At 39.7% G+C, this 13132-nt stretch overlaps 1 protein-coding gene across 2 annotated transcripts in view; it reads left to right on the top strand.

The window, feature by feature from the left end:
- lamb4 (laminin, beta 4) overlaps positions 1 to 13132 on the top strand; it is a 40760-nt gene that overhangs the window by 12718 nt on the left and 14910 nt on the right. For both annotated transcript variants that reach the window (XM_017426358.3, XM_017426357.3), the window contains exons 7-19: positions 607 to 670; positions 969 to 1183; positions 2050 to 2170; positions 2424 to 2612; positions 3811 to 3966; positions 4098 to 4201; positions 4295 to 4374; positions 6133 to 6325; positions 7262 to 7393; positions 7467 to 7652; positions 7924 to 8036; positions 9565 to 9676; positions 11557 to 11737. In XM_017426358.3, coding sequence (XP_017281847.1) covers positions 607 to 670; positions 969 to 1183; positions 2050 to 2170; positions 2424 to 2612; positions 3811 to 3966; positions 4098 to 4201; positions 4295 to 4374; positions 6133 to 6325; positions 7262 to 7393; positions 7467 to 7652; positions 7924 to 8036; positions 9565 to 9676; positions 11557 to 11737 — 1846 coding nt within the window. The remainder of the gene's footprint in view (positions 1 to 606; positions 671 to 968; positions 1184 to 2049; positions 2171 to 2423; positions 2613 to 3810; positions 3967 to 4097; positions 4202 to 4294; positions 4375 to 6132; positions 6326 to 7261; positions 7394 to 7466; positions 7653 to 7923; positions 8037 to 9564; positions 9677 to 11556; positions 11738 to 13132) is intronic.

Here is a 13132-nt window from a genome sequence, read left to right as displayed (position 1 = left end):
TTGCCAGCCCAGACAAAGGGAACGATAATAGAATCTATCATCTTAAAAAATGAAGCAGTAAGATGAATGGGTATATTCTGAAAAAGATAAGTAAATTTTGGGAGGACGATCATCTTGACAATGTTAACACGGCCAATCAAGGAAAGAGGGAGGAGTTTCCACCTGTCAATCATTGATTTGAGTTTGTTAATCAGCTCCAAAAAGTTATGCTTAAAAAGGAGTTTAGGGTCCCTTGTAATATTTATTCCCAGATACTCAAAATAAGTCATGGAAACTTTAAATGGCAGGTTACTAAGAAAAACAGTGTCCAGACCATTTGAGAGAGGCATAAATAAACTTTTGTCCCAGTTAATAGTAAAACCAGAAAACTGGCCAAATTTCTTCATTAGAGTAAGAAGCGGGCTAAGAGAGACTTTGACATCTGAAAGAGTCAGGACAATATCGTCTGTGTACAGGCCGATGGGACTGCTGGCCTTTATATCAGTTTTAAACTAAGATTGTTTTATGATGAGAAGCAACGAAGTTGTAGCAGTTTTTGTCAGACTGTTATGCACAATATTACGTGATATTACAGGAAATCGCATGTGTTTGATATTTGTCCACTAGGTGGTGCTAAAAGCTCTGGATCCTGTCTTTGAAATAGAAAACCCATATGCTGCTAACATTCAAGGTGAGTGTATACAAACTCTTCAATGAGAAGTAGGAGAAATAAAATAAAACAGAGAGATTGCAGTGTGATTAGCTAACAGTAGCAAAAAGCTAGCTCAGAAGATCAGAAAGGCTAGCTAGAAGAAAAAAGCTGTAAATGCAAAAAGTAGCAGAGTGGTAGCTGAAAATTTTAAGTAGCATAAAAAGACTAAAACAGGGTAAGCTGCAAGCTGAATCAGCATTCACACAGCAATCGTAAAGTGTTTTAGAAAACAACAACAACAGAAGACATTGACACTATTTTTAACGGTTCTTTGTAGAGCTGATCACGTTGACGAACATTCGGGTGAACTTCACTCATCTCTTCACACTTGGCGACACCTTGCTGACCCGTAGACGCAGGAACCCTCAGGAGAAATATTACTACTCACTCTACAACATGGTGGTTCAGGGGAGCTGCTTCTGTAATGGACATGCCAGTCAGTGTGTTCCTGTGGACAGAGGACGAGGGGATGTCTTCGCCGAGCCTGGCATGGTACGAACGGCCACTGACGTGAACTGATCCAGTGTTTGATTGGAGTAAGCCTGGAGCCAGTTGCACTTATCATCACAAGTTTTCATTTAGTACAAGTGTCTGATTGCCTCCACCAAACAAACAGGTTTGTTTCCATGCCTGTCCATAGTTTGCACCAGCTCAGGTGAAGCAGGAAGTTTGTCCATAACTGTTAAATAGAAATCTAGGTCCAAACTGTTCCCTTCCATTGTGTAAGTAGATCTGTAATATAATATACAATGACGTAAACCTCTTAATTTTCATGTCATAAGCATCAAGATGTCCCATTTAATGACCCTCCTGGAAGTGATTCCAGCTCAGAGATGAGATTCTTGTCCTTCAGGTTTTTATAGCCTTATTATTATATATATAAAACAACACTTATCAATGAAATGTTATGCTGTCTAGGCATTTTACGCAACAATTTGTGCAAGAAAACACCGCGCAATATCAAGTCTTTAAAGTACAAATGATAGCAAAGATCGAAATGAATTACTTCCTTAGACGGTGGCAGTTTCGGCTCATTAAAAGTCACGTGAAAGCACAGCTATAGAATATTCGTCATTGTTACCAAAAAAAGATTTTAAAAAATAATTCACTGAAACAGAGAAACACTGGAAGGCCACTGACAGTGCTAGGTGAAGTTTTTGGCAGCTTACAGAAGCTTACAGAAACATCAGATTCATATTTAGGATCAACTGTTTTTAAGTTCTTCACATTTACTCCAAATACTGACTGAACTTTCGCAGAATTTTGATTATCTCCAGGAACTAACAATATTTAAAACCAAACTTCTTTGGGACCAGCATTGAGTTTTCAGGTAAAAAAAAAAAGATTTCTGCTTTCAGGTTCATGGTCGATGCATCTGTCAGCACAACACTGCTGGAGAGAACTGTGAACGGTGTCAGGAGTTTCACAATAACTCCCCCTGGAGGCCTGGAGGAGAAAACACAGCCAACATCTGCAGACGCAAGTTTATTATGAGATTTTAATTTAAAACTTTGATATGCAAGGCAACAGATGATATCCATTCCTTCAAGAAATACTGCTTTCATATTTAGGATGTAACACACAAATTCATTTTGAAATGGTGTATTTTGTTTTAAGATTTTAAACCGTTCGAACAGTATTTTGAGTATATTTGGTCCCCCTCTTGGCAGCACTAAATTGTGGTATGAGCAGTATTCTGGTGCCTGTCTAATTACTTTTGTGCCTATTTTAGGGTGTAACTGTCATGGTCACTCGGATTCATGTCACTTCGATGAAGTTCGGTACAAAGCAACTGGTGGTGTGAGCGGCGGCGTATGTGATGGTTGCCGCCATGACAGAACAGGGCCTCAGTGTGAACGCTGTCGACCTTTCCTTTATCAGGACCCACGGCGAGGGCTGGATGACCCACACGCCTGCATACGTATGTTCCCCTGTTAGCAGCGCTGCGGACTATCGCTGTGATTGTCAGTAATTATATACAGGACAAAGCTGCATCTTTTCCATTCCTGCTGTGTCAGCAAACAGAGTTTATAGTAAGACGTACATTTATTCTGAAGTGGTCGAAAGCTGAGCCAATCTGCCTCTGCCTTAGTTTCCCTGGCCCTGGTCCAAGCAATCTCTCTCTCTAATTCTTTAAGGAGAATTACTATTTCAGGAGAAAACCAAAGATTTTTATGGCCATTCGCGATATATTTACGAAAGGAAGCATGTGTTACGAGAAATTCCTCATAAAGTAGTCCAGGTTCATCTCAACATCAACAATCAAGGAAATTCTACTCCACTCAAAACCAGCCAAAGCATGCAAAGGTATGCTCAGACATTTTTTTTCAAATCCCTTTCAATTAGGATATTAGAAGCATTCCTGATAACATTTTTGATGTGGGGCTAAAATACACCAAGGTTCTATACAGTAGAACTTGAGGCCAAACTTATACCATCCAGAGGAAATGAAAGGCTGCAAAGTCTGGTACGAAGATGCTTAGGTTCAAAAAGCACAACTTTGTCTTGTCTGAGTTAAAATGCAGAAAAGTAAGAGTTATCCAGGTTTTTATGTCTTTACTTGAAATCTAAGTAAGTGATTGAATATGTCAGACTGCATGGATAAATATATCTGAGTATCATTAGCATAAGAATTGAAATGTATCCATGCTGGCTAATATTTTACCTATTCGAAGCCTATATAAAGTAAAAAGTATTTGTCCAAGCACTGAGACACGAGGAACTCCATGACTAACTCTAGTGTTTGAAGAATGGTAGATGGACTGTACTTATATGGTGCCTTTCTAGCCAACCAGGCAAATCAAAGCGCTTTACACAATCTGCCCTCATTTACCCATCCAGACACACATTCATACAGCACTCTACTACATCTTCCCAAAGCTAATCCAAATAAATGATTCTACAGAGTCTACCCTTGCATTATTAACATTTACAAAGTGGAATTGTTCCTGCAATACCGATATCATGCTTAAAACTTGCAATCAGTATGAGTGGTTCGCTCAGAGATGCATAACACATCCAAGCATCATTGGTATTTTTCCATATTTTAGCAGGATGACATCATGAGGACCTAAGAGCTGTTTCCTATGTTTGATTGTGATGACGTAATGATGTTTCAGCATGTGACTGTGACCCGGCTGGTTCTCTTGATGGTGGTCTGTGTGATGTACTGAGCGGTCAGTGCCTCTGCAAAGAAAACGTGGAGGGTCAGCGCTGCAATAGCTGCAAACGGGGCTTCTTTGGTCTGAGGCAGGATAACCCGACTGGTTGTGACGGTAACAAAACTTTCGTTGATTTTTTTTTTATACACCTACTGAGCAAATTAGGCTGTTCACGTCATCTGCATCTTTGTCGGTTTGTATTTGTCATTAGTGCAGCTCTGATTTGTTTGTTTTGCCATTTTCAGAATGTGAATGTCATGGTTTAGGAAGTGTTGGGTCATGTGATCCACTGACAGGAAGTTGTGAATGTGAGCCTTTGGCGAGCGGGCCACGGTGCGACCAGTGTGTGGTAGGTTCAACATTAAACGCTCAGTGTGTTTAAAACTGATCTGCGAGGACAGAACTCAGTAATCTTATTGAGGTTTGTGGTTTTTATCTCCAGGCAGGTTTCTGGGGCTTGGGAAACTCCGTGTTCAGCTGTTCCCCCTGCGACTGTGACATCGGCGGAGCTTTCAACAGCATGTATGAGTTTATTTTGCTGCTTAAATATTCTTTGTTGGAAGGAAATTATGATGCTTAATGAGTAGTAGTTTTGTCTGGTTATCCATTTTTACAGCAGTTAAATAACACTTTACCAGAGAAATGTAGTCAGAAACATCAAGAACAGTTAATTGTTCCACAAAATTTTAAGAGTTTTAGAACTAAAAGAGGAAAAAAGAAATTCAAAACAAATAAGGTGTACAAAGACAGGAAAAAAAAGTTGACAAGTTGAAAAAAATATTTCTTAAAGCTTCCTACAACTGACTTCAAAATTAGAAATGTACTTATTTATATAATTATATTGCATTTAATCTAAATGAACTATCATATCATGAATGTTACATAATTATATATATTTGTGAAAAATGTGGATTAAGGCCCTGGTGCAGTCCAATTCTTCATACCTTGGCCCTCTTTCTTGAACCCATTTCTAGTCCTTCCGATAGGACTAGTGAACATCAGAGCCACTATACAGGATGAAACAACTAATATCCTGGAGTACATCAGGAAGGAAGTCCCCAGTGACAAACTGCTAATTGTCTCAGATAGGAAAAACCCAACGTGGAAGAGGAGAAACAAGAGGAGCCACAAGAAAATAAGCCACAACCAAGTACCGACAGAGAGTGAGGCGGGACCTGAAGAGCCAGCTGAATGTCAAGAACAAAGTCCAAGCCATCAGATACCCTGCTGGTATAAAAGTCTCACAAAAAGAGAAGATGGAAGACACTGACATCAAGACATTAAAGCTCCTCACACACGAAGTCCTCAAAATGATTGTCTCAGACAGAAACAGGAGGAACAACAGGAAGCATCATGGGAAGTTTAACCCCTGCATGGCACGTACCACTGGCAGATTGAGGAAGTAGCTGATATCAACAAATCCTATCAGTGGCAAGAAAGGGATGGAATAAAGGACAGCACAGAGGCACTAATCATGGCAGCACAAGAGCAATAGAGACAGTGGTCTGCCACACCAGGCAGGACCCAAGATGCAGGTTGTGTAAAGATGTCCCTGAGACAGTCCAACACAAAATAGCAGGATGTAAGATGCAGGCAAGCAAAGCATACATGGAACACCATAACCAAGTGGCTGAAATAGAGTACAGGAACATCTGTACTGAGTATTGGCTGAAGGTCCCACAGTCAAAGTGGGAGACTCCACCTAAGGTGGTGGAGAATGGCATGGCTGAGATACTGTGGGACTTCCAGATCCAGACTGACAAACAGGTGATGGCGAACCAACTGGATATTGTAGTGGTTGACAAACCACAGAAAAAAAGCAGTGACGATAGATGTAGCAGTCCCAAGTGACTGTAACATCAGGAAGTAGCACGAGAAGATGGAAAGATCCCAAGGACTGAAAAGAGGAAATAGAGAAGTTCTAGAGAGATGAGGCGTCAGTGGTGCCAGTGATCATTGGATCACTCGGTGCTGTGACCCCCAAACTGGAAGAGTGGCTCCAACAGATCCCAGGAACAACCTCAGAGATCTCTGTCCAGAAGAGCACAGTCCTAGGAACAGCTAAGATACGGCTAGAACCCTCAACCTCCCAGAACTCTGGTAGAGGACCTGAGCTCGAAGTGAAAGTACAGCTGCCAAATGTGGAGTCAGCAGGAACTTTAAAACATGGTGATGCTACTTCATCATTTGGAAGTTAAACATGCTCTCTTATGGATGGATGGATGACCGAAATCTTGAAAAGTGTTTTAGATTAAAAGTTTATTTATTTTGTTTCCTCAGGTGTTCTTCAGAGGTTGGACAGTGTCACTGTTTACCCAACATGATTGGTCGGCGCTGCTCTGACCCCGCCCCTGGATATTTTCTGCCTGCGCTGAACTACTTCCTGTATGAGGCAGAGCTTGCTGCCCCACTGTCAGGAGGATTCTCCACTTCTCTTCCTCCTTCTCCCCCTTCATCCCCCTCGTCTCCTCTGGTTTGTATCAGTGCTTGTTGGATGACACAGTATCAGGTGCAGTTCACATTCACAGTGTTACACCCAGATCAACTCAGACATGTTGATTTTAGACCAGGACTTTACTAAAACCTTGTGCAACATACATGGGAACCTAATGGCATGATCCTGACTATGAACTGAAGCTGAATGTTGATGTTTTTTACCCATTGACAGGCTCAATAAGTTAAAACAGGTAGCTCTTAATCAAAGCTCAAGACAAATTCATATTAATATGCGAACTGAAGTCAGCCATAGCAAGATAGAGTACATGAGAGGACATGTAGGTAGATGAAGTGAGGACAGAGGACACAAAAGAGATAGATGGAGAAGGGTGACTCGCTGTGGTGACCCCGAAGAGGGAACAGCCTAAAGAAGACGATTCAAGATGATGTTTAAGGTTTACTAAGTTGGTCCTGAGCCAATCTCTAAGAAAATTGTCACAAAGAAATGCTTAACTGTTTGACTGCAATAACTCGTTGCCACTTTATTTGTCTGTGGGTGTATAGAAACGTGTGCTCTGTCTGTTCATGTGCATGCTGTGTGTGAGCACATTCATTTCAGTTTATTTATCTATATACGGCCAATAAGCACCAAAAACCATCTGAGGCCTCTTTACAAAGAAGCAACAACTACAAATCTGTTTATATAATGACCAGTTCTGTCCAAAATACATCCAGAATATCCAATTATATTATAATACAATCAGATTTGGGAAATTATCTAAGAAAACCAGCAAATTAAGTTGAATGTTTACCAACACACCAACACATATGAGGTGCTAGTCATCAGATACCCTGCTGACAGTTCAGCACAGTGTTCAATTCTAAATTTTACAAACAGCCAATGAAGAGATTCCATTATAGGAGCAATGTGGTTTTTCTGAGTAACTTTGTGTTGGTTTCTGTATGTTTTCAGGTGAATCCAGCCCTTTTACCTCCATGTGAGCAATACTTCAGAAGTCAAGGCTTTGACTTTAAACTCTCCAATGGAAAAGTGGTTTTGGTTCGAAAGACTCGTCATACGAGTCGCCGAAGGAGACGGTTAAAGGTGAGATTTGTTTTTTTTGGTAAAGTCTGATTAATGTTAGGCACTTGTTTTATTCCATCCTACATTTGTGCAGAATGGCATTCCTCTGGAGCCAGGTCACACCCTGCAGATCATTCCCCGTCAGAGGTCGGCTGATCAGTCAGGAACTTGGACAGGCCTTGGATTTGTCCGAGTGATGGAAGGGGCGGGGCTTATATTCACTGTTGATAACCTGCCATCATCAATGGAGTACCAGCTCGTGATCCACTATGAACCCCAGGTGATGAAAACCTTTGTTTTTATAAGACAAATTAAGTTTTAGATTCACAAAAGGTAATATTATGTTGTTTTAAATAATACTGTATTTTACAAGACATCATATTTAAACACACATTTACTCTAAAATATTAAAGAACCTACTGGAATCAGCTTATTCAACTGAAAATAAAGAAATATTCTTAGTTAAAGTTATCTAACATTTTAGACTTTAACTGTGAAGTTCCTCTTTCTGTACTTAACGCCTTCTAATCTCTTTTTGTCTTTCTCTGCAGTCTCTTTCTGATTGGCTGGCTACAGTTCGCATCATCACACTGTTGTCAGGTGATGGAGGCTGCAGTGACAACCCAACGGCAAGCAAAACGATGCTTCTCCCTGCAACGTCCAAGTGAGACAACAAAACTGAACAGTTTTACTTCCACAAATGTCATTATGAGCAAAGCAGGATTTCAAAACCAATTGAAACGGTTGATTCGTGGTTAAAACATCAAAAGACACAATCGGTTCTTTCTGTTGAGAACTAAAACAAAACCAACCATTTATATGAAGAGATCTTTAGCAATTTATATTTTACTAAATCTGATTTCAGATGTCTACTTAAGTTTGACCTAAAGACCAAATTTAGCCCGATTTTAGCCAGGATGTTGGTCATCTGTATTGGTATTGGCCAGTTTTGTGTTGGCTAAGGATAATTTACCTTGGTGACCATCTTGAATGAGGTTGACTCCAAAAGTTGATTAATTATAGATGTACATCCAATGATTAGTGATGATGAGTTTCATTAAAATCCATTTTGTTTATAGACACAAAAATGAACACAAACACAAGCAAAAATATTATTGCCCTTTTGCTTTCAGGTGATAATAAAATCCCAGCCCGCGGTCCAGAGTTAAACAGACCTGTGATCAGCTACGTCTAGGATTAAATCAACTTAAATTACTTTCTGTGGTGATTGGTAACATGTTAACTCATCGTTTTCAGCACCAGAAACAGCCGAACACAGATTAATCGTCTTCTTGTTGAGTTCCTGAGGTGTCCTCATCCAAACTGCTTCTTTGAACATTATGATGTCTTAGTTTAGTAATGAGTTATTATTATTTTGATGAAAGTTAGGTGTACATATACAACTGATAAAAGTTTGAAGTCAATCCCATTCAAAATGGTCACGACAGCAAACTTGAAAAAACCCAAGTGAACTATACCTCGGTCAGTTTTACAGATATTGACCTAAAGTTTGGTGTGGTAGTAGGTGAGAGTCATCCCCGACTTTTAGAACATAATCACTGGATGTACATCTACAACTGATTAACTTTTAAAATCAACCCAATTTAATATCACCAACACAGGCAACTGAAATTAGAAAACACTAAAATGACTAAAATTCAGTCAATTTTACAGAAGCTGTGCTGAAATTTGACGTGGTTGTAGCTGAAAGTCTCTCAAAATTCACATTTCAAGGCCTACTCTTTGCACAAAACATCAGCATGAACTGTTGGAGTCAATCATGTTTATCTATTAGCAAAATACCTCAAGAACCACTGGATGGAAATAATTAAGTAATCAATGGATGCACATCTGTAACTGATTAACGTTTTGAGTCAACTCAATTAAAGATGGCCACCACAGCTAATTCAAATTAGTCAAGGCAAAAATAGCTATAACTCAATTACAACACATACTCTGAGTCAGACACGTTATTTTCAAGGTTTAACTAAAACAGTTACAACTTCCTCCTTTCTCAGCAGAAGATGATCTTGGTTTAAAACTCTGGCATGAAAACCAGTGGGTGATAAGCAATCCTTCAAAGAATGTGGGGCCTTTAATTTACTCTGAGGTCTAAATATTTATCAGGGTCTTTTATTTGTAAGTTCACTTTTTTTGTGTGTGTTTCACAGTCATTTGTTTGTTTGTTACAGATTAAGTATTCTGGACTCTGGGGTTTGTTTGAATGCAGAAGGTCAATATTTGGTGGAGATTATCTTTCATAAAAAGCCAGGAACTGACAATTTGTACCTCCTGGTGGATTCGGTGAGGAAGCCTCCATTTGGTTATCTAAAACTTGTTATTATGTATTATATAAATCAGCTATGTTGCCAAAAGTATTCACTCACCCATCCAAATCATTGCATTCTGGTGTTTAAATAACTTCCATGGCCGCGGGTGTATAAAATCAGCTGACATTTATAAAAGAATGAGTCGCTTTCAGGAGCTCAGTGAATTCCACCGTAGCACAGGGATAAGATGCTACCTGTGCAATGAATCCAGTTGTGAAATTTCCTCACTTCTGGTACTTAGTGGTATTATAACAAAGTGGGAGTGATTGGGAACGACAGAAACTCGGCCACAAAGTGGTAGGCCATGTAAACTGACGGCGCGGGGTCAGCAGATGCTGAAGCGCATGGTGCATAGAGGTCGCCAACTTCCTGCAGAGCCAATCACTGCAGACCTCCAAACTTCATGTGGCCTTCAGATTAGCTCAAGAACAGAGTGTAGAGAGCTTCATGGAATGGGTTTCCATGTCCGAGCAGCTGGGTCCAAGCCTTCCATCACCAAGTGGTGTAAAGCACGCTGCCACTGGACTCAGTGGAGACGTGTTCTCTAGACTAACGAATCACGCTTCTGTCTGGCAGTCCAATAGTTGAGTCTGTGTTTGGTAGTTGTCAGGAGAATGGTACATGTCTGACTGCATTTTGCCAAGTGTAAAGTTTGGTGGAGGGGGCTGTCAGGGTTTTGATTTATTTAACCTGCTAAGAAAGAATCACACCGGAGAGGCTTGTTGTCTTTTTGTGAAGGCCTTCGCAAAGAGGAGAAATTCCACAACAGCTCCTAACGGCGTGCTGTCCAGGAAGTTCTGCCTCCTTACTTGGGCTTTCTCTTTTATTAAAGAAAGAAGAAAAAAGGGGTTGATCTGAGCCGGCCAAGGCCAGTTCAGAAACACATAACATATCTCTGTTTGGGAGAGCCAGATGGTGCGGCGCCCCCCGTCTGACCTTCGCGTCTCGCGTAGGCAGTTTTACACATGAGCACAAAGGCTGATAACATAAAAATCCTAACAGTGGCATTATAGTGTGGGATTATTTTTCAGGAGTTGGGCTTGGCCACTTAGTTCCAGTGAAAGGAAGACATTTTGGACAATTTCATGCTCCCAAAGTTTGGTAATAGCCCATTCCTGTTCCAGCATGACTGCACCCCAGTGCAAAAAGCAAGGTCCATAAAGTTTGGTGTCAATTGAACACTTTTGGGATGAATTAAAATAGAGACTGTGAGCCAGGCCTTGTCATGCAACATCAGCGTCTGACATCACAAATGTGCTTTTGGAAAAATGGTCTAAAAATTCCCATAAATGCATTCCTAAACATTGTGGAAAGCCTTCCCAGATGAGTTGAAGCTGTAATAATCCATTAAGAATGGGATGTCACATGAGCGAATACATTTGGAAATATAGTGAATGCATATAGTGCCAATTTGTAGAAAATTTGTTAAATAAAGCTTTTTCTTCTAGTGGCATTAGATTCCTGAAATGTTCCCTTCTAACAGCAACTGATGGTAAGGGGTATTCCTGAACAGAGGTTCACCAAACTCTGAGCTTATCCAGAAACTCAGAGTTAACTTCATCAGTTTTCAGTCAACTCTAATTACATTCATCTTAAAATAAAACCCTGCACATGTGCTGTAAAAAAACAATTTATGAAGCTCTGATACTACATAGTCTCATAGCCATCTCAGGATGAGTTTTACTTTACGTTGGATTCCAGTTTTTTGAAGGCTTCTGTAAATATTCTACACCAAAACCCTTGCTGTGTTTTAGACCTCAAATGTAGGAAAAAAAAAAGGTTCCCTGTGTGTTAAACTATGTTTGATCAAAACCAACCCTACTTCCTGTCATTTTTTCTGTTTACATTTTTTAGATGGGACTGATCCAGAAGACTGAATCAGGTCAGAACTTCTGCTCTCAGAGGGACCTGAACTCTGTCCATCATTTTCGTTGCATTGGATTGACTGTCAGTCCTGGTTCTCAGGAGTCGCTTTTGAAAATCTGTGAAGGCCTAATCCAGAGTCTGTCAGCAAAAATCCACAATGGAGCCATAGGTAAGCAGTTGGGTTGAATCCCAATGCGTTAGACATACTGCAGTATGTGAATAAAATAAAAATATTTTTTATTAACATGAGTGAAACAAACAATACAAACTACAAGTTAATTTTTCAGGTTGGAATGAAAGGAACCCAGATTGCAAACTCATTTTTGAAATAACTAAAGAAAGATTTAGCTTAAAGGAAACAGAAAACCAAAGGGCTGTGGCAGAAAAATAAAAAATAAAGAGCAGAAACTTACAAAATCCCAGTTGTTGGGAACAAGAGGGAAACCAGCAAACCAGAACCAGTGAGTAAGTGAAGAATATGAAGAGGTTTTAAAGGCAGATGATGATCTGGGAAGTGGACACAGGTGAGTAATTACTAACTTGGGTGTGGCAGGTAAACTAGTAAAGGGCTGAGGACAGGTGAATAATGACAGGAACACAAAGAGTACAGAACACACAACACAGGAACCAAAATAAAACCCAACACACAAGAATTTCATATTCAGTTAAACACAGGATTACCCAGAATGAAAAAAAAAACAATAAACCTAAATACAAAACAAAACCCAAATCCTGACATAATTTGTGTGAAAAAAGGTTTGGACACTTCAACACAGTTTTACTTGGCCCTAGAGATGAACTCCAAGATGTCTATGAGTCAAATGAATGTATGAATGCATCAGAGAGGGAGAAGCTGAAACTTTAATAGGCTCTTATTCCAGGAGTGTGTTGGGATTTGATCAGTATGCGTTCTGTCATGCACACATGGGCAGTTTTTTTACAAAGGCAATTGGGCAACCCCCCAAAAGGCAGTTATGTTATGTCCAGCCTTTTAAGATGAATTAAATTTGTCTGAGCAGCATTTTGTCATATTATATCCACCTAATTAAACACAGTGCTGAGTAAAGAACAGTGCACCATAGTTAAAATCCTCAGTCTTTGCTCTGACACTGGGCTCTGTGAAGTCTTTGCATCCATCATATCCTGTCTGTAACTTAAGCTCATCAAGTGATAACTACAAAAATGGGACTCATGTTAATGTCATATTAATGATATAGTTCATACGTCTGAATGTACTGTCATATTTACCGTAACATCAGCAGACCTGTTCTGTTACATCTGACGTGATGTGACATAGAGCGCTGCTAATTTAAATCCGATTGCAAAATATTTTTGGAATACACAAAGTAGCACCAAGTAGTACTGGGCGATCTAACGATCCATATCGTGGGGACGATAGAAAAGTGTCTATCATGATATATTTTCTTCTATCGTTTCTATCATAATTGTATCAATGATTCATGTAAATATTTCAGAACGTAGGCTACGACGAATGTATTAGTGTTGTCACTTTGCATACATTCAGTTTATATAAGTGATAAATAAGAAGAAAAAATAACTATTT

The sequence above is a fragment of the Kryptolebias marmoratus genome, linkage group LG1, assembly GCF_001649575.2.
Source record: "Kryptolebias marmoratus isolate JLee-2015 linkage group LG1, ASM164957v2, whole genome shotgun sequence".
Classification (NCBI taxonomy): domain Eukaryota; kingdom Metazoa; phylum Chordata; class Actinopteri; order Cyprinodontiformes; family Rivulidae; genus Kryptolebias; species Kryptolebias marmoratus.
The sequence above is the reverse complement of the archived record's forward strand: the minus strand, read 5'-3'. Positions and strand labels throughout refer to the sequence as shown.